Here is a 27089-nt window from a genome sequence, read left to right as displayed (position 1 = left end):
CCTTGCACGCATCAGCACTGCGCATGGGCCAGCTCCACAGGGATCAAGGAGGCCCAGGGTTTGAACCCTGGACCTCCCATGTGGTAGACGGACGCCCTATCCGCCTTTGACCTCTCCAACCCAGGTGGGGAGCAGCAGTGTCCTGACCACACCCAGTCCTCACACCTCAGCATCTGCTGTTCCCTCTGTCTAGGAGGGACACTCTTCCATAGTATGTGTATCCAGGCAATTGCTAATTGCCTTCAGTTCTCAGCTCAGAATTCCTCAACCAGTTGTTTCCCAGCCCCACCTTTACCCTGCTCACCCCGCCAAGTGCCCATTCCTGGAATCCTGCTTCACACCACAATCACACCAAATTTTCTAGCGCCTCAAACTATCAGGCTGTCTCTCACCTTTTTTCTTTTTATGTACTGGGCTGGGAATTGAACCCAGGATCTCGTTTGTAGGAAACCGTTTGTTCAGTCACATTGGTTGCCCTGCGTCAGTTTTCCCTTTTGTTTTGCTTGTTTTCTTTTGTTTTTTTCAGGAGGCACCTGGATCGAACTGGGACCTCCCGTGTAGGAGGCGGCAGCTCAAATGCTTAAGCCACATCCGCTGCCTTCTACTCCCTTTATGTCCCCTCTCGTGTTACAATGTATGTAGTAGGTACTCGATAAATATTTGAGTCAATGTGTGATTGCCAACCTCTCCCCTCCTGCTCCCCCAACCCCCAGTGAATTCTAAGAGGACAGGTAAATGGAGGCGCCTCTGTAATAAATGTTGGAGCGGAGGGGGGGGGGGAAACCGAGCGGGAGAGGGAGGAGGGAGGAGGTCAGTAAGAGAGTGCGGTAACAAGCGTGAGTGAAGGGGGCGCCTTGCCCTCCAGGGGGCGCCACGTAGCCGCCGCCCGTCGGAGCGGAGAGTCGGAACTACAGGTCCCAGCGGCGCTCGGGGCACGGGGCCCTTCCGACGCCGGCGGGGCGGCCCGGCGGCCGCTGGGACGTGTAGTTCGCGCGGCGACCCTCCGTGGGAGGCAGAGGAACTCCTCGGATCCCGAGAAAAGTGCAGGGCTGGGCTCGGGCGCCTTCCTCGGTCTCCATGGCGACGGCTCCGGCAGCGGCCCGGGACTTGGCGCTCCCTCCTCCTCGCCATCTGCTCCGCCCGCACACCTGGCCGGGAGCCGCGGCCGCGCCTCCGCAGCGGGGCCGGGGTGCGGCCGCCACGAGGTGGCGCGCGTGCACGGCTCGGCGGCCTCCCCGCGCCTCCCCGGCGGGCGGGGGCTCTCACGCAGGCGACCCCGAGGGCCGGCGAGACCAGGCTGGGGGCGAGCGCGCCCGCGGGTGGCGCCTGCCCGCCGCGCTGTCTGCGGCGCCCGCCCCTCGCCGGTGGGACCTGCGCCACCTCATGAAAATTTAATCCCAAATGCATTTGCGGCCCGACGCCGCGAGGCGGGGCGGAAAGGAGCGCTCTCCGGGGTCCCGGCTCCGGAGGTGGGGTCAGCCCGGGGGGAGGGGCTGGTGAGGCCGAAGGGGCACGACGGGACCCGTCTGCGGGACTGCACCGTGAAGAGCCGGGACGGATCCCCGGGATCCGACTGAACTCCGAGGGCGAGGACGGATCCCAGGGGGTGGGAGTAGATCCCGGGGGCGGGGACAGACCCCAGGGGGCGTAACAGCGCTCAGCGCGGGGACAGAATCTGGGGACGACACAAAACTGAGGACCAACAGATCCCAGCGTTGAGGGGAGAGAATTCAGAGGAAGGAGAGGACCTGGGGGTCGCCTCTGGCCGCCGGAGGGGGAGAACTGGAGGGTGGGACTCAGCGGAGGAAGCCCCTGGGAGGGCGGTGTGTTCAGAGGGGAAATGGAAGTGGAGAAGGGTGGGATTCAGAAGGGGAGAGATGGAAACGCTGAGGAAGGATGCAGACCAAAGGTGAAGGAACCGGGAGGGGAGAAAACGGGGGGATAGATCGGAGGGGGGCAGGGATCACGAGAGGGGCCTTGGCACAGGAGGGCATGGGACTGAAGAGAAACAGCGCTGAGAGGGTGAAACGCAGAGGAGGGAAACTCGGGGAGATGTAGTTTTGAGGAAGGAAAAATGGGGGGACAAACCGGGTGATGAAATTAGGGGGAAGTGAAGTAGGGGAGACAAACTTCAGATGGGGAAGATATCTCAGGGGAGGAAAGAAAACCTGGGATAGAGGGAGCTGAAGGGCATGCAACTGCGGGGAGTCACTCAGGGAAGGGCGGGAATCGGGGGCCGCTGCCGCTCCGAGGAGCGGGCTCGGAGCCCGGGGGCGTGGTCTGGGGTTGGGGCGCGGGAGGACCACCCCGGGACGGGGGGGCGGGGGCGGGGCCAGCGCGGGGCGGGGCCTCTCCCGCGCCCCGCCCCGCCCCCGGCGCCCAGTCCTGCGACAGCCCCCCGGCCGCCGGCACTCGCCGCCGCCTTCCCCCCGAGCGGAGCTGCGGGGCCGGCCGGGCCGGGGCGGACCCCGGGAACCCGGACACGGCCGCCCGGGCCCGCGGGCGGGGGGATCAGCGGGGGCAACGGGCAGCGGGGACAGCCACACCATGGAGTTCCGCCAGGAGGAGTTTCGGAAGCTGGCGGGTCGCGCCCTCGGGAGGCTACACCGGTGAGCGTGGTGGGGGCTCCCGGGCGGGGAGGGGGCGCGGGGGTCCAAGGGACGCGCTCGTGCCCACCTGGGCGGAGATGGACAGGTGGCCAGCGTCCACCCCGGGCTGGGCGTCTACCTAACCGCCCCGGGTTCTCTCCGTCCCCGACGGCGCTGCTCCCCCTGGTCGGGTCTCGTCCATCGTCCGCTCCGTTTTTCTGCACCCCACCCCAGCCCGGCTCTGCTCTTCTCTCTGGGTCTGCATGCCCCGCTCTCCCGGGAGTCTCGTCCCCACCCCTCACCCATTCTTGCCTCTGTCCACCTATCCTTCTGGATCTGTCACCCCTTTTCTCTGGATCTCATTCCACTTTCTAGGTATCCGACCCCCTCCCTCTGGGGTCTCTGTACCCCTCCCTCTGGGTCTCTGTCCCCCTCCCTCTGTGTCTCCGTCCCCCCCACCTCTGTCCTCCTCTCTCTAGGTCTCCATCCTCCTCCTTCTGGGTCTCCGTCCCCCTCCGAGGTCTCTGTCCCCCTCTCTCTGGGTCTCTGTCCCCCCCTGACCCCTTCCCTCTGGGTCTCTGACCCCTTCCCTCTGGGTCTCTGTCCCCCTCTCTCTAGGACTCTGTCCCCCTCTCTCTGGGTCTCCATCCCCCTCCCTCTGGGGTCTCCGTCCCCCTCCCTCTAGGTCTCCGTCCCCCTCCCTCTGGGTCTTTCTCTGTCTCTGTCTCTAGCCCCCATCCGCAGGGTCTCTCTCCGGCCCTCTGTCTTCTCCCAGGTTCTGTCCTTCCGAGATTTAAGTTGACACTAAAGCGGATTGGGGCCCATCAGCCCTTGTCCTTGAGGGGGTTACGATGGGAGGAGGAGTCCTGGGTCCCTGAGGGAGAGGGGAGGGCTGCCTTCCCAAAGCAGACATGTTATCGCCCAGGGGCACTTCTCCCCAGCCAGGTGAATGACCCCAGCGACCTGGATGTCCCTCAGGGCAGCCTGGACACCTCCCCCAGTCTTCCACCCCCCAACCCCAGCCCTGGCTCCAAGTCAGAGAAATTACTCAGCTGCGGACAATCTAAAAATATCTGGCCACAGTGCTCGAGGAGGTGGCTCCTTAGACCCCACGCCCTCAGCCACAGCCCTGGCCCCACCTGCGGTTTACCCTCACTCCATCTCCCCAGGCCACTCAAGTCCTCTGCTAAGTCTAACGTTAGTCCTGCTTGCTGCAGATCACCTCCCAGCCCCAAAGTTCCCCCACCCTCTGGAAGCACGAGAGAAGGGAATCAGACTGGACAGAAGGGAGGGGGGCAGCCGGATGCACAGCGAGGGGGGGCTGAGATAACCTCACCCCTTCTTTTCCCAATTTTCTAGCCACTCCCCACCCTTTTTCTCGCCTCCTTTCACGAGTTTCTCAAAATACATCAGTGCGAAGTCAGGAGAGAGAGGGAGAAAAGCTGATGGAGGGGGCTGGGAGGGGGGGCTGCAGCGGGAGGGGTGCTCCTCGCCCCCCGCCCCCACCCAGCCTCGGCCTGGGCCTCACTGAGTCTCAGCTCCTCTCCATCCTGCCTCTCTGGCCTGCCTCGGGGACTCCCAAGACCTCAGAGCTCCTCGGAGCTCCCAGGAAGAGTCCACCAAGGATTGTGAGCGGAGAAAGGCGTTTTCGTGCCAGGGCCAGGGGTTCACTCTTGACTGTTGGGAAGTGCCCCGTCTTCCACGCCCTGATCCCGTTCAACCCTCTAGACGATGTTGGGGAAACTGAGGTTCACTCTGGGAATGGGGAGGAAGGGGAGCAAATGATGAGTGGGGGAGCCCGTCCCGGTCAGTCCCGCTCCAGGCCGGGTCTGGAGGCTGCAGATTGTCCTCGAGAGGAATGCTGCTAGCTGGAGTGGGTGGAAAACCCCTTGGGACCAGGGGACAGGTGGTGACCCATGCAGACTGGGACAAGGACATGGGGGATGCAGGAGAGCCGAGTCACCAAAGTGCCTCCTTTCAGAGAGCCAGGCCCTGGGCTGTGCCAGGGACCAGGAAGGGACCAGGCCCCGTCGCTGTTCTTGCGTGTGACCTTGCACGTGCCGCTTGCACCCTCCGAGCCTCAGTTTCCTTAGATGTTCAATGGGGAGATGAGGGACGACCGAAGTGAAATAAGGGGGTAGAGGCCCGGACAGGAGGACATCGAGACACCTTCTGCGTTTTGCTGAGCCGCCTCCTGAGCACTGGTTTTCCTCATCACCCTTGGGCATCCGGGGAGGGGAGGGGGCTCTCCATCTCGGCTGCTCCCCTGTGATCGTGTCCTGTGCAGAGCATCGGGGCCTCCTTCGTCCTCCCCATCCCGATCCTCTTCTCCTGAAATGATTGCTATCACTCTCAAGTCCCTTCTTCGTAATCCTGTGTTTCTACTCTTGCCCCCATTTTATAGACCTGAGCTACTGAGATCCTTGGCTTCCCTTCAGAAAGCCCGGCTCAGAGCCCGACTTCTCCTAATATTAGCAGTGAATATCGAATTTCAGGGGCTGCAATCACATTTTGGCTTTCAGGGTCAAACATCACCTGATAGCAACCTGGGTCAGGCCTGCTATCTCATTGGTTGAGATGTTCTTCTGATGGAGGGGACAGGGGACTCCCTGCCATCCAGTCCTGTTCATTCTGGGGGATTCTACTCCCCCCTCTCTGGGTCTCCACGCCCTCCTCCCTCAGGGTCTCTGTCCCCCTCCTTCTGGTTCCTGCCCCCTGCACCATCTCTGTCCCCCCCCCCCCCCCCGTTTCTTCATTGCCCCTTCCATCTCCTTAAGTCCTCGGAAGGGGAGGGGCGGCTGTGTTCGCTCGTGTCTTCCACCCCCTCCCCCCAGCCCGTCTGGCTGTTCTTTCCTCCCCCGTCCCAGTCTCCCTCGCTTCCATCTGTTCTAGCCCCTTCCTGGGATCCAGCCCGATCCTCTGGCTGTCTCCCCGCCTCAAGAGGTGCCGCACCTCACAAATCGTGTCTCCAGCCTGTCGCTCCTCAGCCTCCTGGTTTCCCTATCTTTTTCGGTGCCTCTGTCTCCAGTCTGAGTTTCAGTCCCTCTCTCTCTGCATCTGTGACCCACCCCTGGGGTCTCCATCCGGGTCTCTCTCTGGGTCTCTAACCCACAGTGTCTCTGTCCCTCTCGTTCTGGGTCTGTCCCCTCCCTGTCCTTTGAGTCTCTCTGGGCTTCTGTCATCTCTCTCTGGGTCTCTGCCTCTCCCTCTCTAAGTCTCTGTCCTCTCTCTGGATTTCTCTCCCTCCTACTTCAGCAGCACATTTGTCCACCCTACCCCCGTCCTGCCATCTGCATCTCTCCCTCCCTCTGTGTCTCTGTCCCTGCCCCCTTGGGACCCTGTCACCTTCCTCTTGGGTTATTCCCACCTGTCTCGGGGTGCCTCCCTCTCGCTGCAGCCTCTCCCTGGGTTTGAGGCAGCCCTCCAAATACCCTACTCGTCATCACAGCCTCAATCCTGGATCAGAACAGGCGGGGGCGAGAGCCATGCTGGGGCCTGAGCCAATCCCCCTACTAGGGCCATCTGTCCCCTGCCAGGACACCACCCGCCTCTCCCCCTCCCTATCACCTAGGGCTGAGGGCCTGAACTCGAGGGTTCCCAGGGATGCCTCGTCTGGGCTGCTGGCTTCCTGGGCCCCAGCTGTTTTCCCACCCCCTCCCCCATGCCCCTGGGAATGGGCTTTGGGGGCTGCGATGGAGTCAGCTGGATGTCGACCACACCTGGGGCCTGGAAGCAGAGAAGGGCATGCCACAGCAGGGGCAGGAGAGGAGGGGTTTGCCAGTATATATAGCAGACTTGGCTGAGAAGCATCTGTTCTTTTGACACCTTTGCTGAAGCATCTCCTTAGCACCTTTTGCTTCCTCAAATAGACTCATATCTGGGAGAGGGGGCTGGAGAGAGTCTCTGGGCCTTGGGGTGGGGGCTGGGGACAGGCTCCTGGGTCCCAAGGGGAGTCTGGGGTCTAAAACTCCTGGATCCAGAGAGCTACCGGGTCTGGTTAAGGAGAAGGTTGGGGATGAGTCGCCTGCGGCTGACAGAGGAGGGGGCTGGGGACCGGACTGCTGGGTTTCGGACCGCAGAGGAGGGGTCTGAGGGCTGGGACTTCCGAGATCTTGACCCCTGCTGCTTCGCGCAGCCTTCTGGAGAAGCGACAGGAAGGTGCAGAGACGCTAGAGCTGAGCGCGGACGGGCGCCCTGTGACGACGCAGACCCGGGACCCCCCGGTCGTGGACTGCACCTGCTTCGGCCTCCCACGCCGCTACATCATCGCCATCATGAGCGGCCTGGGCTTCTGCATCAGCTTTGGCATCCGCTGCAATCTGGGCGTGGCCATTGTCTCCATGGTCAACAACAGCACGACCCACCGCGGGGGCCACGTGGTGGTGCAGGTAGCCGAGGGGCGGGGCCCGGCCGCGGAGCCCAGGGCCTGCCCTGGCCACGCCCCAGCGCGCGGCCCAGGCCACGCCCACTCCCAGGCGCGGCTGGGCTGGCCCCGCCCACGAGACCGCCCCCTCCGCTCTGGCCTCCCCTCGGGGTTCGCTTCCACCCAAGCCCCGCCCCATTTCTGGTTCCCCAGACCCCGGCAAGCCGTAGACTCCGCCCCCCCGCGGGTCCCGGCTGTCACGCGGGCCCGCCCCGCCCGCGTGTCGCCCCTACTCCATTTTTGAGCCTTGTAGCAACTTGGGTCATGCCTGAGCCCCGCGCAGGTCCCAGCGTCGCATCTACTTAATCCCACGCAGAATTCTGATCCTGGCTTTCCTGAAGGACCAACCCCCGATGCCCCTGTCCCGCCCAGTATAGGCCACGTCCCCTGACCCTTTCCACCCAGGCCCGCCCTTTTAGCTAGTTCTGGTCCCTTCCTAGACCCCATCCAGAAAGTTCGTAAGTTGGATAGAAGCGGAGAAAGAGACACCCCCCCCTCCCCAGGCAGGGCCTCTAGACATTCAGGGAGGGGGCACTGAGTTGGGAAACCGGCTGAGCGAGGCTGCCCGTTGCTAAGGTCGTACGACCCTAGCAACGCGAGGAGCCGTCGAGGGACTTTGATTGGCAGAGGGGTGGGGCGCGGGATCCTTGCTTGCTGATTGGCTGCAGGGCTGAGTCCGTGGGTGCTGATTGGTGGAGGGGCCGAGCCCGGCCGGGCGGCGGGTTTGACGTGCCTTTGGGTCCGCAGAAAGCCCAGTTCAGCTGGGATCCCGAGACGGTCGGCCTCATCCACGGCTCCTTTTTCTGGGGCTACATCGTCACCCAGATTCCCGGAGGATTTATTTGCCAAAAATTCGCAGCCAACAGGTACGGGGGTGGGGGTCTCGAGACGGGCGGGAACTACAGACCTGTGGAGGGAGTTAGAGAGCCGGGCCTTGACCTGCGGGGCGCTGACTCCGGGAAAATGGGAGGAGCTTGGGTTTTGGGGTGAGGTCTTAGAGGAAGGCGGGGTGTGGGATGGTGGAGACGGGGCCCGAGGTTCTCTCCTGCCGTGGGCGGGAAGAGCGGCATCCTAGGCCCTCTCCTGCCACCTCGCGCCCTTCCCGCCAGGGTGTTCGGCTTTGCTATCGTGGCTACGTCCACTCTGAACATGCTGATCCCCTCGGCCGCCCGCGTCCACTACGGCTGCGTCATCTTCGTGAGGATCCTGCAGGGGCTGGTAGAGGTAAAGCCCCGCTCCGTATGGCTCCGCCCCTTTTCCGTCCCCGCCTGCTGTCCTTGACCTCGGTTCTCTCCTCCCCAGGGGGTCACGTACCCCGCCTGCCACGGGATCTGGAGCAAATGGGCCCCACCTTTAGAGCGGAGTCGCCTGGCGACCACAGCCTTCTGCGGTGAGAAGATGGAGCTAGGGGTCCAGATTCCCGGATCTGACGGAGGAGGGCACTGGGGATCCAGATTCCCGGGTCTGAGGGAGGAGGTAGCTGGGCGTTTGGACCCGCGTATCGGAGAGAGGAAGGGCGGTGGCCTGTGTCTGTCTCAGGAGGGTGGGGCTGGGATTCTGGACTCCCGGGTCTAAAGGACGAGGGGCCTGTCCTCTAGCCTGCATCTTCCCCGCTAGGTTCCTATGCGGGGGCGGTGGTCGCAATGCCCCTCGCCGGGGTCCTGGTGCAGTACTCGGGATGGAGCTCCGTCTTCTACGTCTACGGTGAGGGGCCCCGACGCCCGGGCCCGGGTGGCGCTCGGGCAGGGCGGGGGCCGAGAGTCACCCGCTCCCATCCCTCTGCTGGCCACCCCCAGGCAGCTTCGGGATCTTCTGGTACCTGTTCTGGCTGCTCGTGTCCTACGAGTCCCCGGCGCTGCACCCCAGCATCTCGGAGGAGGAGCGCAAGTACATCGAGGACGCCATCGGCGAGAGCGCCAAACTCATGAACCCCGTCACGGTCCGGGCCCGGGCTCGGGGGCTGCCTGCGGGGCAGGGAAACGGTGGGGGCGGGACCGAGCTTTGGGGAACGGAGGCAGGAGGCAAGGGGGTGGATTGTGGCACACTCTCGGTGAAGGCGGATTTAGGGAGCGGGGCTGGAACCTGGGGGCGTGGTTACGACCCTGGGGGCGGGGCCAGCCGGGCGGGGGCGGGGTTAAAACCCCGCGGAGTGTGTCGGGTTTTAGCTTCCACCGTGCGGCGGGCGAGGATAGAGTTAGGGGGCGGGAAGGAGGGCCGGGCCCACATTTATGGTGCCTGAGGGTCATCATGGGGACGCAACACCTGTGTCCCTGAAGTGTCACCGTGAGGCTCGGATCCCTGGGTCCCCGGGGAACGGGTGGGGGCCTGGACCTCTGGTTTCCTTGAGGCTCTAGCGGGATCTAGAGCTTTGGGTCTCCCCGGGGCTATAGTGGGGTCCCGGAAGGGAGAGGGTGAAGCCTCCAGCCCCCAGGAGTTCTGCGCTCGCCCCCACAGAAGTTTAACACACCCTGGAGGCGCTTCTTCACGTCCATGCCCGTCTACGCCATCATCGTGGCCAACTTCTGCCGCAGCTGGACGTTCTACCTGCTGCTTATCTCCCAGCCCGCCTACTTCGAAGAGGTGTTCGGCTTCGAGATCAGCAAGGTGGGGCCCGGGCGGCCCGGGCAGGGAGGCGTCGGGGTGCGGGGCGCCAGCGGGTCTGGAGGGGCAGTCGGGATCCCGAGGGCTCGGGCCGCGGGCCGGGGCGGCAGCCGAGGTGCCCCTGAGCGCCCCGCCCCGCACGCCTGCGCGCGCAGGTGGGCCTGGTGTCAGCGCTGCCGCACCTGGTCATGACCGTCATCGTGCCCATCGGCGGCCAGATCGCCGACTTCCTGCGGAGCCGCCGCATCATGTCCACCACCAACGTGCGCAAGTTGATGAACTGCGGGGGTGAGTGCGCGGGGCCCGGCGGCCGGAGCGCGGTGCCGGGGGTCCCGGACCGGGCCGAGGGGCAGGGCGGGCGTGTCGGTGCAGGGTGGGAACGAGGTGACGCCGCGGAGCTCCGCGGGGGGTGACGGGGTCTGGGGCCGAGAGCTCAGAGGACAGGGGTGGAGGCTGCTGGATGGGCGGGGCCCGGCGCCGGGGGGCGGGGCGTTCGCCAGAGGGCGGGGCCATGGGCCGCCGGCTGGGCGGGGCCGGGCTCGAGGAGACGGGGCCCGAGCTGGAAAGGGGCGGGGCCGGTTGGGGGGAAGGCGGGGCCGGGCTGGGAAGGGGCGGGGCCGGCGTGGGGAAGGCGGGGCCGGGCTGGGAAGGGGCGGGGCCGGCGTGGGGAAGGCGGGGCCGGGCTGGGAAGGGGCGGGGTCGGCGTGGGGAAGGCGGGGCCGGCGTGGGGAAGGGGCGGGGAAGGGGCGGGGCCGGCTTGGGGAAGGCGGGGCCGGGCGGGGAAGGGGCAGGGCCGGCGTGGGGAAGGCGTGGCCGGGCTGGGGAGGGGCGGAGCCGGCGTGGGGAAGGCGGGGCCGGGCTGGGGAGGGGCGGGGTCGGCGTGGGGAAGGCGGGGCCGGGCTGGGGAGGGGCGGGGCCGGCGTGGGGAAGGCGGGGCCTGGCTGGGGAGGGGCAGGGCCGGCGTGGGGAAGGCGGGGCCGGGCTGGGGAGGGGCGGGGTCGGCGTGGGGAAGGCGGGGCCGGGCTGGGGAGGGGCGGGGTCGGCGTGGGGAAGGCGGGGCCGGGCTGGGGAGGGGCAGGGCCGGCGTGGGGAAGGCGGGGCCGGGCTGGGGAGGGGCGGGGTCGGCGTGGGGAAGGCGGGGCCTGGCTGGGAAGGGGCGGAGCCGGCGTGGGGAGGCGGGGCCTGGCTGGGAAGGGGCGGAGCCGGCGTGGGGAGGCGGGGCCGGCGTGGGGAGGCGGGGCGCGGTGCTCAGCCGCGGCGCTCGGCAGGCTTCGGCATGGAGGCCACGCTGCTGCTGGTGGTCGGCTACTCGCACTCCAAGGGCGTGGCCATCTCCTTCCTGGTCCTGGCGGTGGGCTTCAGCGGCTTCGCCATCTCTGGTGAGAACCGCGGATCTGCAGCTTGGGGGCCTCTGGTCAGCTCTGAAGGGAACTTCCTGGCTCAGGAGGGGGCCTCCCAGCCTCGCACAAGGTGGACTGGAAAGAGCGGGTGGGCGGGGCGGCCCGGCGGGTCCGGGGGCTCCGGCGAGGCTCGGCCGTGACGCCGCGCCCCGCCTCGCCCCCGCCTCGCGCCCCGCCGCCAGGGTTCAACGTTAACCACCTGGACATCGCCCCGCGCTACGCCAGCATCCTCATGGGCATCTCCAACGGCGTGGGCACCCTCTCCGGCATGGTGTGCCCCATCATCGTGGGCGCCATGACCAAGCACAAGGTCCGTGCGCCCGCGCCCACCTCCCCCCACGGGTGTCCTCTCCTCGGGGCCGCCCCGTCGGGTTCTTTCCCCGCCCCCGGGGGGTTCGTGCAGCCGTTTGACCCCGCCCTCCCGTGTCGTCCCCCCCGCCCCCAGACTCGGGAGGAGTGGCAGTACGTGTTCCTCATCGCCTCCCTGGTGCACTACGGGGGTGTCATCTTCTACGGGGTCTTCGCCTCCGGAGAGAAGCAGCCGTGGGCGGAGCCGGAGGAGACGAGTGAGGAGAAATGCGGCTTCGTGGGCCACGACCAGCTGGCTGGCAGTGACGACAGCGACCTGGAGGAGGAGGCCGAGCCCCCCGGGGCGCCGCCTGCCCCTCCTCCCTCCTACGGGGCCACACACAGCACAGTTCAGCCCCCAAGGCCCCCGCCCCCTGTCCGGGACTACTGACCCTGTGCCTCCCACTGAATGGCGGTTTCCAGGACCTCCACGCCACACTGCTCTGGCCTGAGTGACGGTGTCGACGAGCCCCACTCCCCTCAGGCCCAAGAAGCACTCCCCCGCCCCCGCCCTTCCCAGTGCAGTTCAGTCCTCTCCCCTGCCGGATTGCCTCTCAGGGGTAGTGAAGCTGGCAGTTTCCAGGATTCCCCGATTACCCCAAAGGCTACCAAGACTCCAGGTTTCCTTCCCCACTCCTTCCGCCTCCGTGGTTTCCAATCCCTCCTTTCAGGGCTTTATTCGGATGGACAGTTCAACCTCTTACTCTCTCTTGTGGTTTTAAGGCACTTCCCCTTTCCTTTAACCCCGGGGACTCTCAGGCTAGCCTCTGAGACTACTCAGTTCCCCTCTCCTTTCAGAAAAATTCTAAGAGTTCCAAATTTCTCCCAACTCTCTTCTGCGTTCCCTAGGTTGCTTTAACCCACCCCCCATCCCCGCCATTCCAGGGATTGATTCTCACCAGCGTTTCTGAGGGAAAATGGCAGTCTCAAGTGCCCCCCGCATTGCCCCTGACCCCAGCAGATTCTGAGGTCTCTCTTCTGCTGAAGCACCAAATTCCCCCAGACCTCCCTAGCGTGGTACAATGTCTAGGGAAATGTGACCAAAATGGTGGTTTTAACACTACGCCTCTCCCCGCCCCGTGCACTTTCTCTGAAATGGATTTCAGGTCTAAATAGTGGCTGCTCGAGCCCATCCACCCACTGGTTTGAAGCCCCCCTACTGAACTGCCCTCGGTGGTTTCAGCAGCCCCCTAATTCCTTGCACTTTATTCTCCTGGGTGGTTTCAAACTACCCTCAGTTTCTCAGTGGCCATTTGTCATGTCCCTCAGGGGACTAAATGACTTATGAAGTCTGGGCTCCTCTCGCAGACACCCCTCTTTCAGCTTCGACTGTGGGGTAACGTTGGCTGGAGGTGTCCCAGAATCCCAGGAAAGGGAGCAGGGCTGGGGAGAGGGCTGTTTTTCCCGGGGCAGGGTTGCTGTCTTTGTGTCTCTGTCTCTGTGACTGTACAACCTGCCCCGCCCCACTCCCATTAAAATGCTTTGGTGTACGGCCTCGTCGTCACTGGCAGTGGGTCACAGGAGCCCAGGCCCTCCGTCCCCTTCACCCGCAGACCCAGGAGACCCAGCCCCAGCTCCTCCTCGCTCAGACCCGGAGTCGCAGCCCCCAGCCCGCCTTCCCGGGGACTCAGGCCAGAGAAGGCGTCTACGCGGGAACACCGGCTTTATTCAGCTCGGCCGCCGTGCGACCCGCTCCCCGAGGGGCCCGCCGTGCAGCAAAGCGCGCCCGCAGGACAGCGCTCTGGGCGCTTCCTCCGTGTGGGGACGCGGAGAGCCGGGGGGGCCGGGCGGGGCTCACACGAAGTTGTTGGGGAGCGCGGCCGGGGAGAGCGCCTCCAGGCGCTGCGGGAGCCCCCCGCGGGGCGGCGGCGGCAGCTTGGGCGGCAGCGGGGGGGGTGGGCGGCGGCTGCTTGGTGGCGATGTGCGACGGGACCCAGGCGTCCGGCGCGTAAAAGTAGAGGTCGTAGGGGTCCTTAGGGGCGTCCAGGTGCAGAACTGGGGGGGGGGGGGGCAGGGGGCGGGGTCATCCCTGGGGCCCGCCCCCTCCGCTGTGCCGCTGGCCAATGAGGAGGCCCGAGAGAGGTCTCTGCCCACCCATCGGCACCGGGTTTTCACCCGGAGGGGCAGGGGCCCCTGGAGAGGCGGGGGCGGGGCCTGCAGCGGAGGGGCGGGGCTAGGGGAGGGCGGGGCTCGGGGGGCCCGGGGCTCCCACCCGCCGCATCCCCTGCGGGGCCTGGGCGGGCGCGTGAAATTCCTGGGAATCAGGGGGCAGGGCCCGGCCCCGAGGCCGCGGGCTTCTAAGGACCTGGGACAGCGGCAGCCCCGCCCGCCCGGCCCGGGCACCCCGCGGCAGGCGCGCGGGCGCTCACCCGGCTCGTCCGCGTCGTCCGGGAGCCGGTGGTGCGCGAAGGGCCGCTGCCGCGCCGCGCGGCGGTAGAGGCACCACAGCAGCAGCAGCACGCCGACCAGCAGCCCGGTCCCCGCCAGGAAGAGGCACAGGGCGCCGCCCGTCGCGCCCCGCGGGCGGCCCACCAGAGTCACGCCTGCGGGGGCAGAGGCCCGGGGGCCCGAGGAGCCTCAGCCCCGAGCCCCCTCCTCCCCAGCCCCCGAGCCCGCGCCCCCCGCCGCTCCTCCCGCAGACCCGGGCGTCGGCGCCCCGCTCACCGGCCTCCTCCACCCGCTCCACCACGATGATCGTGTCGACTCTCTCGCCTCGGCCGCGCCGCTGGGGGGCCCGCGGAGTGGCGGGGGCCGACTGGTTGGGGGGCCCTGCCATCCGGGCTGAGGGAGGAGCGGGGCCAGGGTTCTGGGAGCCCTTCGGCTCAACGGTCCCCGGAGAATCTGAGGCGGGCAGTTTAGGGGAGCCGGGCTGGGTGGCCACAAGGGGTTCCGGTTTGGGGTTCAGGGGCACCTCGTTTAGGGCAGTAGTTTCATCCCCGGAGGGTGCAGGAGTTTCTGGGAAATGAGTGGCGAGTTCAGGGTCAGAGGTCATGGGCATTTCGGTTGTGTCTGGGTAGTGGGGTGTAGGGCGTTCTGTTTGGGGCACTTCAGTGGGGCTGGGGTTGTGCGTCCCGTGGGATTCTGGGTGGGGGGGTTCGCTAGGGTCAGGATGGGGGGGCTGGGAGATTTCAGAGTTTGGGGACTCGGTTGTGTCCCCATCATGGGTCTCCAGAAATTTGGGGTCGAGGGTCTTGGTGGGGTCAGGGTCTGGGGCCTCAGGGACTTCCGTGCGTGGAATTTCAGTGGAATTGAGTCTGGGCAGCCCAGGGGAGTCTTGGCGCAGAGTTTCCGTTGGGTCAGGGTTTGGGGTCTCTGGAGATTCTGGGGGTGACGCTTTGGAGGGTTTAGGTTGGGGGCTGTCGGGGAGTATTTGGTGTGGGGTTTCAGTCGGGTCAGGTTTGGGGGTCGCAGAAGGTTCTGGGTGTGTTGTCTTCGAGGAGTTAGGTCTTGCGGTCTCTGGGAATTCTGAGAGGGAGGTTTTGACGGGGTGAGGCTGGGGGGTCTCGGGGAACTCTGGGTGCAGGCTTTCCTGGAGGTCAGGGTTGGGGGTCTCAGTGAAGTCAGGGGGCGAGGCCTCAGGGGAGACCACAGGAGGCGTCTTGGACCGCGGAGGGTCCACCGTCCCAGGGGATTCTGGGTTAGGCCCGTGGCGAGTGGAGTTTTCAGAGGCGAGAGGCGAGATCCCCGAGGGGCCTATCTCAGGGAGGTCGGACGGCGAGGCCGAGGGGGCTGCGGTGGAGCCCAGCACGGCCGGGAGGGAGAGGAGGAGGAAGAGCATCCGGCTGAACCGTTTCATCGCTCTGGGAGACGCCTAGAGCTGCGGGGGAACGGGAAGGAAGGGGTTAAGGCGGAAGCCCCTGGAGGCCCGCCCGCGGCCCGCCCGCGAGGCCCGCCCGGGGTGGCGCCGGCCTAGGCGGAGCCCACTGCGCGTCCCCGGGCGGAGCTGGAGCCGCAGTAGCTAAGGGAGACTGAGGCCCTGGGGTGTTCGCAAGTCTTAGTAGCAGTTAGTTTCCTTATCTGTTGCCCTGAAGGTTCCCAAAAGAAATTGGGGAAGATTGACCCCCCTCCAAGCCCCTTCTGCTTCTCAAGGGCGGGGGGACACCTTAACTCAACAGTTGTTCACACTGGAGGAGCCTCTGACGGCGGCGACTCCCGGGTCTGAGGGTGGAGGGGACGGGGGTGGGGAGGGGGCCCAGACTCCCAGGGTCCCCAAGGGTGAGAGGGGGCCGAGAGTCTAAATTCCTGACTCCTGAGGAAGGAGGTTCAGATGCATAGAATGTTGGGGGGCCTGGGTTCCAGGGACGAGAGGAGACGGGGGTCTTAAACTCTTGGGCCCTGAGGGAGAAGGGGGCTGGGAGCCGCAATCCCCCCGCGCTGGAGAGATTGGGTCTGGACTCCCGAGCCTGCAGGGCAGGAGTGTTTACCGGGGGTGCTGACGGAGGAGGCAGCGGGGTGCCCAGGAGCTCCTGAGCAGCGGCGCCCAGGTGTGTGCTCGGGCAGGTGGGGGCAGGGGACCTGGATGGGACAGGGGCCACCGGGGGTCCTGGAGGGGGTCCTGGAGGGGGTCCTGGGGTCTCTTACCTGCTCAGTGCAGTCCAAGATGACAGCAGGCAGCAGAGCTGGAAGCAGAGGCAGGTGAATGTTGCAGAATGGCTCTGGGCGCAGGGGGAGGTAGGGTCCCAAGGGCAGGGGTGACGCATCTGACCCCATCCCCAGGGATGCTGGAAACCTAGCGACAGGCTTGGGCTCTTAAAGGGACAGAGGTAAAGGGCCCTGTTAGGAGTTAGAGATTGGACAGAGAATCAGCAACCAGGCGTCTTCCCTCAGATCCAGAATCCGGGCCCCTGGTCCTCTCAGCCCAAGAGTCTAGGTCCCTGGCACCCTCCAGTCTCAAAACCCAGGAGATGGGGCCCCAGCCCCTCCTCCCTTGGACCCAGGAGGCTCAGCTCCCACCCCCCTCTTCCTCAGGATCCAGGAGGCCGGGACTCCAGCGCCCTTGAACCTGGGAGTCCTGGTCCCTGTCGTCTCCCTTCTCAGACCCAGGAGCGCAGCCCCCAGCTTCCTCCTCTCTGGGGAAGGACGAGCTCTAGTTTCTACAGCTTGCCAGGCAGAGACCCAGGCTGCAGCCCTTTTTGGACTTTCAGACTACCGCCCGGGGGCACCCTCTTTTAAAATTTTATTTATTTTTAAAATTTAATTTAATTTAATTTTAGAAGGTACCAGACATTGAATCCAGGACTGTTGGAAACTGAGGCACAGTGACCTCACAAGGAGAGATGTGCTGTCTCCATGGCTAAGCTTGCAACCTAAGGAATGCGGTCATTACGAGTTCCCGGCAAATGGAATGAAGCTCTTAAAGGTTGAAAGAAAAGATGAGCACATACTTTTTGTAGTGAACACAACATTTAGACTTTGTACCTTGAGATAAGATTTTTTTAAATTCCTTAGACGATGGGTAATGCTCATAGTTAACTGCATGTTGCTTGATGTCATGTAGGCTATGTGTTCCTGCTTGTTGTCACATAGGCTATGTGTTCCTGCTTCTTGTCACGTACACTGGGATATATAGAGCCCCTTGTAAACACTAAAGTTGTCTGAGGAGTTATTACTCGCAGACCCCCTGATCCCAGCTCTCTCATTCTTTCTTTCCTGTTCTTTCTTTCTCTTTCTTTCACTCTCCTTTTTCTCTTCTTTCATCGCCGATACCCTTCGGGTCCAAGTCTCCAACATCTGGTGCCCAACGTGGGGCCGAAAGAAGTTAGTGAGTCTTCCAAATCAGTATCGGGAACCACAGAAAAGACCTCTTCGAGGGTTGGGTAACGTTCAAAGCAGTGTGACTAGAGTCTTCTTTTAGGTAAGTAACTTTTTCCGCAAAGTCATCAGGGTAATGGGTGGAAGCATATTTGCAAGTGTTAAAAACTTTACTGAAAGTTAATGGGGTGCCTGTAAAAAGTTATAAATTACTAGAATTGTTTTCTTTAATACAAAAGCATTGTTGATGAGTCAATTGTAAACTATGTTTGTATTGGTGTGTTTTAATTGTTTTGTGTTGTCTGTTTGTTCAATGTCAGTGTATATTTTAATACCTCCGGATGGCAATATAAATTAATAAATACAAATTTTTTTTTTGGGGGGGAAGGGGAGAGAAATAAATAAAAAACAAATCTTTAAAAAAATAAATAAAAACTTATTTCAGATGACCCAACAGGAAAAAAAAAATTAAAGAGCTCTATTCAAATGGCTAAAAATTAAATAAGCACTTATATTAATACTTAAGTTTAAATGTTAATAAGATTTCTACAATGATAAATATTGTAAGTCTTGATTAACAAAATTACTGTAAGTCTTTTCATAAAAAATAGTTCTTGCCTAGATTGAAATGAATAGTTTATTTTTCTTCACAGGATAAAATGAAGGATGTAAAACTTAAATGAATATTTAAAAAGGTTAAAAGTTTGTGGGAATGCTGACTGAAATTTAATAAGTTTTTTCTAAAAGGTGTGTTTTGTCCTAAAGTAGGATGGCTAATTTTCATAAACTCTTGGAACTTAAATGCATGTGGCAAGTTGTAGAAGGTACTATGGTAAGTTTAAGTAAGGGAATGTGTTCTGTGAAGGTAAAATTTGTCTTAAAATAATATAATTATAGTCCATATGGTTATAATAAATAATTATAAGAAGTTTAACTAAGCATTGCTTAAATTAAGGTATTTAAATGTCTAATTCCAAAAAGTCATTATTAAACAAAACCTGAATTAATAGTACTAATAATGAAAGGTAATTTTATAACAGGAAAACTTGTCAGCAGCCAGCCTCCCCTGCCAACTTGCTTCTAAAAGACTGTTTCTAGTATTGCATGTTACTGAGTATTTAAAGTGAAGAGAAGTTCATTATTTTAACAAGCTTGTTTAGTGTTGATGGCAATTATATATTAGAAGAAGTTTGCCTGGTAACTTAGTATGTGGGATATATGGAATGTGTTTTTATTTTTAAGGAAACAGGAGATGATTTTGTCCTAAGATAAAATGATTGATTATTGGGAAAGAATAGAGTGTGGGACAAAACCTAGGTGAATACTGAAAGTATAAAAGGCTCATGGAAAAGAAATTTTTTATGATTTAAGTGGAGTAAAATTTGATGGGTCTGTCTATAAAGTTTTAAAAGGTTTAGTATCAAAATAGTATACTAATGCAAAGATAAAAAATTTTGTCCTTTTTCAAAGTCTCTCAAGTCATTAGTCTGTTTTAGTAAGTTTCCTGAATAATCAAAACAGCTTCTTGTGCTTTAACCTCATCATTTCCTCAGTGTTTGAAGAAGAAAAGGTCTTATCTCTTTTAAAGGAAAATAATGTTCAAATCTGCTTTCTCAAAATCAAATCCTAAAAAGTAGCTTTCTATTTCAAATAGTTACAAAAAATTTGTTCTTTTACCTTGAAAGAAAAATTAAGGTAATAAAATAGTTAAGTTAATTTAATATGTTATAAGTTAAGTAGAGAGTGTTATAAAATTAACAAGATTTTTTAATCCCCTGTTAATTAAAGTTGTATGAGTAAAAATTTCAAATGAGGGAAACGGACTTTGGCCCAGTGGTTAGGGCGTCCGTCTACCATATGGGAGGTCCGCGGTTCAAACCCCGGACCTCCTTGACCCGTGTGGAGCTGGCCATGTGCAGTGCTGATGCGCGCAAGGAGTGCCGTGCCACGCAAGGGTGTCCCCCGCGTGGGGGAGCCCCACGCGCAAGGAGTGCGCCCGTGAGGAAAGCCACCCAGCGTGAAAAGAAAGAGCAGCCTGCCCAGGAATGGCGCCGCCCACACTTCCCGTGCCGCTGACGACAACAGAAGCGGACAAAGAAACAAGACGCAGCAAATAGACACCAAGAACAGACAACCAGGGGAGGGGGGGAAATTAAATAAATAAATAAATCTTAAAAAAAAAATTTCAAATGAATACTTGAGAGTGTATAAATTTACCAATATTTCAGCCTAATATTAAACAGAAGTACAATGTGGTTTAATTATGGTTTTAATTATTATAAAAAGGTATGTCACAAAAACAACCTCTTATCATAAATTAAAATAACACTGTAGTATGCAACAGTCCCAAATATTGCTAGTTTGTTGCAAGAAGTTAATGTCCAGCTGTGTCGCTATCACTTTGTTTTAAAACGTGCTAAGACTTTCTTTAGTATTTCCTTAGGCAAGTCAAGCCAGCCTGCATTCTCCTACCTGTAGAAAAGTCAACAATGGACTTTTGCAGTGCCTCCCCAAGGCTGTGTGCATAGCCCAACCATCTGTCCTGGCATGGTGATAATAATCTAGCTGCATAAAATCTGTGGCTGAAACTCTACTGTTGACATTATGTTAACCAATAATCCTTTTTTCAGAATGAAAAGAAACATCAGAGACACTGTCTTTTATCTCAAGAGCCTGAACTAAGCAAACAATTGGGACAGGCTGCAGGGTCCCTGATGCTCTATCAAATTCTTCAGTGATGTTTAGTTTGGTAAAACAAAACTATAACCTGCTGTAATTGATAAAGTACAATGTTTTCTCATGTTAATGTAGTTTGTAATATTGTTGGAATACTGAAAATCTTTCATCTCTCATTAGTTCAAATATTAAAACCATTGTATGTAATAATCTGGTGCTAGCAAAAGCACTTCAATAATTTCCCCAAGTCGAAGAGCTTGGCTGGTAGTCAATGATGGGTAAGATTCTCAGAGGAGGGCAACCTAAGACAGGTACGGTCACCTCGACTAAAACAAAAAGGGGGAGATGTTGGAAACTGAGGCACAGTGGCCTCACAAAGAGAGATATGCTGTCTCCATGGCTACGCTTGCAACCTAAGGAATGCAGTAATTAAGAGTTCCCTGCAAATGGGATGAAGCTGTTAAAGGCTGAAAGAAAAAATGAGCACATACTTTTTGTAGTGAATAGAACACTTAGACTTTGTACCTTGAGATAAGATTTTTAAAAAATTCTTTAGACTATGGGTAATGCTCATAGGTAACTCATGTTGCTTGATGTCACGTAGGCTATGTGTTCCTGCTTGTTGTCATGTAGACTGGGGTATATAGAGAGCCCCTTGTAAATACTAAAGTTGTCTGAGGAGCTATTACTCACAGACCCCCTGATCCCAGCTCTCTCGTTCTTTCTTTCTTGTTCTTTCTTTCTTGTTCTTTCTTTCACTTTCCTTTTTCTCTTCTTTCATTCCCGATACCCTTCGGGTCCAAACCTCCAACACAGGACCCCATGTGGGAAGCAGGCACTCAACCACTGAGCTACATCCGCTCCCCCTGGGGGGTGTTGAGCCCTATCTTCTCAACACCCCCAGTACCTTCCCAGGGCAGGGCTGAGACCCACCACAGGGCAGCCCTCAGCCTTTTTTTCTGCCCCCCCTTCATGGTCTCTAAGGTTTTCTGATTTTGCCCGCTGTCACCCTGCCTGTCCTCACATGCCCCCCACATCCAACCACACACCCCCCCCAACCACACATGCCCTGTGCTGTCCTTTGCCTTTCCCCCCTCCCCACCTGTATTCCATCTTTCTGGTTCTCCCTGCCCAGATTTATCTCTGGTATCTCTGTCCCAGTCTGTTTGTCCTTCTGTCTCCTCTGCCTTTCCACAATCCCTTCTCTGCCCTCCATCTCTGTCTGGCTGTTTGTCCTCCCCCCTCCTCTTCCTTCCTTCCTGGATTGCTTCCTTGTTTACTCTCTTTTCCTCTGTCACCCTGTCTGTCCCTCTCCTGTTATTGCATCTCTGTGCATTTTTCTTCCCATCAGTCCTTCCTGTCAACGCTGTGTCTCTTTCTCTCTGCACATCTCTGCCTTTTGAGGTGACAGTCCTTCAGCCAGTCTCTATTTTTATCCCTCTGACACACCCCCTGGGTCCACTTCTCTATCTGTCTGTCTGTCCCCTCTCTCTTCTCAGGTCCCAATTAGTCAGTGGTGGCCAAGCAGCGGCAGGGCCACCACCCCCGGCTCCTCATTACTGCTGGCAGCTCCTAATGAGCTCGGGGGGCTGACCCCCGGCCCCCCAGCCCCCGGGCCTGCGTCACTGCCTTGGCGGGGGCTGTGGAGGCGATATAAGGGGCTGCGGGCATTGCCACCCAGCCTACTGCACGGTAGGGGGCCCGCCGGCCGGCTGCAGGGGGTGGGGGTGGGGGCTGGGAGAGGCGCGGGTCTCACCGAGTCCTTCCCGCTCTCTCTCCACAGGTGATGGAGACCTGCCAGGTGCCCAGAAGCCACCATGTGCGGCGGCGGCTGCTGCTGCTGCTGCTGCTGCTGCCCTGGGCTACCCGCCCTGCCTCAGGAGTAGCCCTGCCCCCCGCGGCGGCCCTCGGGTATGTGTGGGAGGGGGGACGACGATTCCCAGGAATGGGTGGGATCTCAGAAAGATGGGAAGAGAGGACAAGCAGGGAGAAGTAGGGACTTGGAGAAGTGGGAAGAGACCCAGTGATAAGTGGGACAGAGACGCAGAGGGAGGGGGGCAGAGACCTAGAGCGAGGGGGACAGAGATCCAGAGAGAGGGGGATGGAGACCTAGAGGGAGGGTTCGGAGACCCAAAGTGAGGGGGACAGGGACCCAGAGAGAGAGGAAAGACAGAGACGTTGGGGGTGGGGTTAGAGATTGGAGAGATAAGGAAAGAGATTCTGAGCCTGGAAGAAAAGCGTTTAGAGACTTGACGTGAGTCGAAGCAGAACCGGATCCATTCCCGGAGCAGCGTTTATTGAGCTCTGGGGGCGCTAAGTGCACCCTGGGGGACAGAGAGACGCAGAGACCCACACAGAGGAAGAGCCCGACGGCCAGACGGGGCCCCAGGGGCAGTGACAGGGCTTGGAGCTGGACGGCGGGGCCGGCACGCGCGCGTAACCGCCTCTCTCTGTCCCGCGCAGCCCCCGCCCCCCCGGCAGCCCCGTGGCGCGGCGGAGCCTGGTGCTGGCGGACGACGCGGCCTTCCGGGAGCGCGCGCGGCTGCGGGCCGCCCTCGAGCGCCGCCACTGGCTGAACTCCTACATGCACCAGCTGCGGGTGCTGGACGCGCCCGGCGCGCCGCGCGCCCAATAAAGCCCCGTGTGCGCCCGCGCCTGCGCCTCGTTCCTGCGCGCCCGCGGGCCGGGGGCCGGGGCCGCTCGCCCCCCACGCTCCTCCCTTTCTTTCTTTTTCTCTCCTTTAAAACACACCATCTTCACCCCCGCCTCCCTCCTGTCATTCTCCCTCCCGTCCTCTCTTTTCCTCCCCAGCCCCTCTGGGTTCTAATCTCTTCTCCCTCTCTGGGTCTCTGTCCCCCCCCAGCCCTGGCTCTGTCCCCTCCTCTTATTCCGGGTCTCCGTCCCTCTCCATAGAGTCTCTTTCTTCCGCCTTCCCCGGGTCTCTGTCCCCCTCTCTCTCTGGGTCCCTGTCCCCCTTCCTCTGGGTTTCTGTCCCACTCCCTCTGCATCTCTGTCCCCCTCCCTCTGGGTCTCCGTCCCCCTCCCTCTGGGTCCCTGTCCTCCTCCCTCTGGGTCCCCGTCCCCCTCCCTCTGGGTCCCTGTCCCCCTCCCTCTGGGTCTCCGTCCCCTCCCCCTGGGTCTCCGTCCCCCTCCCTCTGGGTCTCTGTCCCCCTCCCTCTGGGTCTCTGTCCCCCTCCCTCTGGGTCCCTGTCCCCTCCCTCTGGGTCCCTGTCCCCCTCCCTCCGGGCCTCTGTCCCCCTCCCTCTGGGTCCCTGTCCCCTCCCTCTGGGTCCCTGTCCCCCTCCCTCTGGGTCCCTGTCCCCCTCCCTCTGGGTCCCTGTCCCCCTCCCTCCGGGTCTCTGTCCCCCTCCCTCCGGGTCTCTGTCCCCCTCCCTCTGGGTCTCTGTCCCCTCCCTCTGGGTCTCTGTCCCCTCCCTCTGGGTCCCCATTCCCCTCCTTCCGGGTCCCCGTCCCCCTCCCTCCAGGTCTCTGTCCCCCCCTCTGGGTCTCCGTCCCTCCCTCTGGGTCCCCGTCCCCCTTTCTATGTGTCCCTGTGCCTCTCTCTCTGAGTCTCTTCTCTTTATCTCTCCTTCCACCCCTCTGTTTCTCCCCCCTCTGGGGACCTCTGCCTCCCCTCTCTTTCTCTTTTTCTCCTTCGAAAACTCCTCTCTCCTTCCTTCCTCTCCTTCCCCCTGACTGACCGCTTCACGCGAGCCCTTCCTTCCTTCCTTCCCCTGGTGTCCGTCTCTGTTCGGGTGCGACTCCACGCTTGGTTTCCTCTGAGGTCGCCCCCCCGCCCGCCTCTCGTCTCCGCGGTCCTCCTCGCGGGGGAGTGGAGGACCTGGGCGGAGACGCCCCTGACCTTCCAGCCCGGGGCCCCGAGCCCGGCTGCGAGGCTCGGGAAGGGCCCCCTGACGACTCCGAGCCTCGTTTTCCTTACCCGTTCCGAGAAGTAAACCAGATGCCCCCTGAGAAGCCCCCAGCCCGCGCCCGGCCCCCAGAGAAAGGCCCAAGCGAAGGGGTTCGGCCCCGGGCGGCGGCCGGGCGGCTTCTTCAGGGTTTCCTGACTGTGCCCTTCCCGGCAGACGGGGTGGGGGGCAGGCGGGGGCGCCTGGAGGGGAGCCGGGGAGCCAGGTGTCGGGCCCCGCCAGGGGAGGGGCAGGGTCGACCAGACACCTGGACCGCAGGGGAAGGAGGAAGCAGCCAATCAGAATCCGCCGCTGTCCCTGGAGGCCGGGCCGGCTCTCTAGCCCCGCCCCCAGTGGTGGCCATGGCAACCCAAGTCCCGGCGGGACGCGGGGGGCCAGCGTCCGCCCGCCCGGGACGCCGCTCCCACGGACCGCGCTTTGATTGGCCTAGAGGAAAGGGGGCGGGGTCGGGCGCGTCGGCTCGGGGGGGGGGGGCGGGGGGCGGGGCCGGCGCGCAGAGGGAGACAGGATCTCCCGGAATTTGCATTTCCGGGAGGCGGATCGCATTTTAATTGGCCCTTAAAGCTCTGGGGGCGGGACTGTTCCCGCTGTGATCAGAGACAAAGCAAGGACTATCTGTACTCCTCAAAACCACCCGAAGGCTAAAGTTTACAGGTGAAAGCGTCTTCAAGCCACGAGGAATTTCCCCACGTTGTCGGCGCTGGGAAGGGGCCGAGAGATCATTGGAACGCAAATCTGTGCAGTTTCAAAGGTGCAGAAATGTCCGCGGCTCTCCCGGAGGATCGCGTCTAAAATGCTACGAGCAGCCGCCGCCTGCGGCCCTCTTCCGCGGGCGCTCGACTTTCACCTCTCAACCACCCGGTGGGGAGGCTCCCGCCTGCTGGACGGCGCCGGGGGTGGGTCCCGGCCTGGGATCTTCCTTTGTTCTACGTTCTTCCTCCGTGCATCCCTTGCCCAGAGTTTGAGGCCTTTCACAAAATGGTGCCTGGAACCCCTTCCCTCCCCACTCTCCCTCTCCCCAGGAAATTTCAGCAGCCCCCACAGCTTCTATTCCCGACCACAGCTCCATGTCCAGCCAGGATTCTCCCTGAGCGCAAGATTCGGGGATCTATCTTCTTCCTGGAATTCCCCCAGGGCCCTCACGCCCACCATGTCGGCAATGAACTCAGGCTTCCCCCAAACCCACTCCTTATGGGTTTCCCAAGACGGGGAATGTCTACCAGTGACTGGGCCGGGCCCCTGATGCTGTCCTTGGCCCTTCCCTCTCCTTCACCCCCTTCACAGCCTGTCCCTTGCACCCTGCCTCTCTCCGCCATGTCCCTGCCTCTCCTCTCCATCCACACAGCCCTGGATCAGCTCAGGTCTCCCCCCTGCCCCCTCCCTGCCGCCCCTTTACTCATCCCCTGCCCTGGACCTGGAAGGTCCTTTTCTCACCCAGATTTGATTCTGTGCCTTCCCTGCTTGCAACCCATGAAGTTCATGCTAGTGCTCAAAACCCTTCGTGGGCTCCTGCCCACCTCTTATTTCCACTTGCCACACTCCCTGGTTCCAATTTTGTTTCCTCCAGCACCTGATACTGTCAATGGCTCTTCCCACACATGAGGCTCTTTCCCACCCCCCCTTTCCTTCTTATTGAAATCCTTACTCATCCTTCAAGACTAAACTCAGATGTCTCTTCTCGGCAGAACTCTCTGACCTCCCAGTCTGGGTTGGGTGACTCTTCTGGGCTCCCATTGAGCCCACACCTGGAGGTCACACATTTTATTTTAGCACTGTCTGTCTTTAAGATCTCTGTCCCTTTCTTGCTCAGAGCTCTCCCAAGGAAGGCTTCTGGGTGCTCAGACTGTTCTATATCTTGACCTGGGTTATGGTTTCATGGGGGTATACATACATAAAATTTCATCCATCTGTTTTCTTAAGATTTAGCTAACTAGGGAAACGGATTGGGAACTCAACCAATTGGGTTCCCGTCTACCATATAGGAGGTCCAGGGTTTGATGCCCGGGGCCTCCTGGCGAGGGAGAGCTGGCCCACGCGGAGTGCTGGCCCATGCTGGAATGCCACTCTGTGCAAGAGTGCCACCCCACATGGGAATGCTGCCCAGCACAGGAAAGCCTCCCTGTGCAGGAGTGCTGGCTGACGCTGAGAGCTGGTGCAGCAAGATGGCACAAAAAGAGACACAGAGGAGAGAATATAAGAAGACGTGGCAGAACAGAGGGTTGAGGTGGTGCGAGAGAGTAATCACCTCTCTCCCACTCGGGAAGGTCCCAGGATCAGTTCCCAGAGCCACCTAATGACAATACAAGCAGACACAGAAGAACACACAGCGAATGGACACAGAAAGCAGAGAACAGGGGGAAGAGGGGGAGAAATAAATTTAAAATCTTAAAAAAAAAAGATTTGGCTATGTACTAAAGTGTTAAGACCCCAACCAAATGGGTAATAAACCCTCCAAGAACTCCCACCATCCTTGGGAGAAAATGGAAGCTCCTTAGCTAGGCATTGGAGGGCCTGTTTCCCTCTCCAGCTTCACCTTGCAAGCTCTAGCTATGACAAGATGATCAATAAATATTTGTTGAGTGAACAAATGACACCCTGGCCCATTTCCCAGTTGCCATTTGCACTTTAGGGGACACCTGCGATGTGTGCCTGACTCAAGATCCTTTCCCCTCTTTTCTGCCAAGAGCATCTCTCCTTCCTTTGAGCACTGCCTGTCTTGCACATGGTTCCAGTGGGGCTGCCAATCTCATGACCTGCTCCCTGGTCACAAGGGTGACCACGTGACCCAGGCATGGCCACTCACTGTCACCCACCCCCTGCACTCAGTGGCTGGCCAGGAATAGGCCACTGAACTAATCTGGGCCAATCAGAGGCCTGCCTTGAGATTTTTACGTATGAGTGGTGGCAGACAAACCCCTCAGAGGCAGTGATTGCTAAGCTGGGGCTGCCCATGGTTGGGTTTCCAGGCACGTGGAGAAGGGCTATCTGTAGCTGGAGAGAGAGAGGTGCATATATAAAGAGACGCAGAGTCAACAACAGATAAGAGAGGTGATGGGTGGAGATGGAGGTGTCTGTGTAACTGTTGCATGACTCCAGCACCTAGGCTGCGTGTGACACACAGTGGGTGCCCAATAAAATATTTGTTTGGGGCAGGGTGGGGTTCTCGGTCCCCATGTACTCCCCTCTGTTAGAGATTTTGGCCTGAAGGATATTGGGAAAGAAACACAGAGAGAGAAGGAAAGAGAGAGAGAGAGAGTGCTGGGATTAGGGAGTCTGCAAGTAGAGACTCCTCAGACAATTTGTTTACAAGGGGCTCTATATACCCCAGTCTATGTGAGAACAAGCAGCAGCATGCAGTTAACTATTAGCATTA

The 27089-nt window shown here is 60.0% G+C and overlaps 3 protein-coding genes across 4 annotated transcripts; 2 read left to right on the top strand and 1 right to left on the bottom strand.

Moving 5' to 3' along the window:
• Positions 1–2434: 2434 nt before the first annotated feature.
• SLC17A7 (solute carrier family 17 member 7) lies at positions 2435–12853 on the top strand. 2 transcript variants are annotated; one of them, XM_058280583.1, is made up of 12 exons: positions 2435–2609; positions 6724–6976; positions 7759–7877; positions 8121–8235; positions 8314–8401; positions 8629–8715; positions 8808–8950; positions 9466–9615; positions 9831–9900; positions 10881–10991; positions 11195–11322; positions 11458–12853. In XM_058280583.1, the coding sequence occupies exons 1-12, from the start codon at positions 2548–2550 to the stop codon at positions 11749–11751; spliced, it is 1620 nt and encodes a 539-aa protein (XP_058136566.1). In that variant the 5' UTR covers positions 2435–2547; the 3' UTR covers positions 11752–12853. The 2 variants fall into 2 exon arrangements, with proteins under 2 accessions (XP_058136566.1, XP_058136565.1); XM_058280582.1 differs by having other exon boundaries at positions 9768–9900.
• Positions 12854–13006: 153 nt separating this feature from the next.
• Positions 13007–15156, bottom strand: GFY (golgi associated olfactory signaling regulator). The gene is given in 4 exon segments (XM_058280584.2): positions 13007–13253; positions 13255–13355; positions 13730–13903; positions 14025–15156. Coding segments are annotated over 4 exon segments (1506 nt in total). The 3' UTR covers positions 13007–13154.
• An 18-nt stretch (positions 15157–15174) lies between these two features.
• On the top strand, positions 15175–22434 carry PTH2 (parathyroid hormone 2). Its single transcript, XM_071209384.1, has 4 exons — positions 15175–15844; positions 16574–21479; positions 21571–21698; positions 22251–22434. The coding sequence occupies exons 3-4, from the start codon at positions 21574–21576 to the stop codon at positions 22420–22422; spliced, it is 297 nt and encodes a 98-aa protein (XP_071065485.1). The 5' UTR covers positions 15175–15844; positions 16574–21479; positions 21571–21573; the 3' UTR covers positions 22423–22434.
• The last annotated feature ends 4655 nt before the right edge of the window (positions 22435–27089 follow it).

The sequence above is a fragment of the Dasypus novemcinctus genome, chromosome 18 (genome assembly GCF_030445035.2).
Source record: "Dasypus novemcinctus isolate mDasNov1 chromosome 18, mDasNov1.1.hap2, whole genome shotgun sequence".
Taxonomy (NCBI): Eukaryota; Metazoa; Chordata; class Mammalia; order Cingulata; family Dasypodidae; genus Dasypus; species Dasypus novemcinctus.
This window is presented reverse-complemented; position numbering and strand designations above follow the sequence as displayed.

Coding starts and splice junctions, on each gene's coding strand:
- SLC17A7 (XM_058280582.1), top strand. CDS start 2,548: ATGGAGTTCCGCCAGGAGGAGTTTCGGAAGCTGGCGGGTCGCGCCCTC. Junction 8,402..8,628: donor GGCGACCACAGCCTTCTGCG/GTGAGAAGATGG, acceptor CTTCCCCGCTAG/GTTCCTATGCGGGGGCGGTG. Junction 8,716..8,807: donor CTCCGTCTTCTACGTCTACG/GTGAGGGGCCCC, acceptor GGCCACCCCCAG/GCAGCTTCGGGATCTTCTGG.
- PTH2 (XM_071209384.1), top strand. CDS start 21,574: ATGGAGACCTGCCAGGTGCCCAGAAGCCACCATGTGCGGCGGCGGCTG. Junction 21,699..22,250: donor CCCCCCGCGGCGGCCCTCGG/GTATGTGTGGGA, acceptor TGTCCCGCGCAG/CCCCCGCCCCCCCGGCAGCC.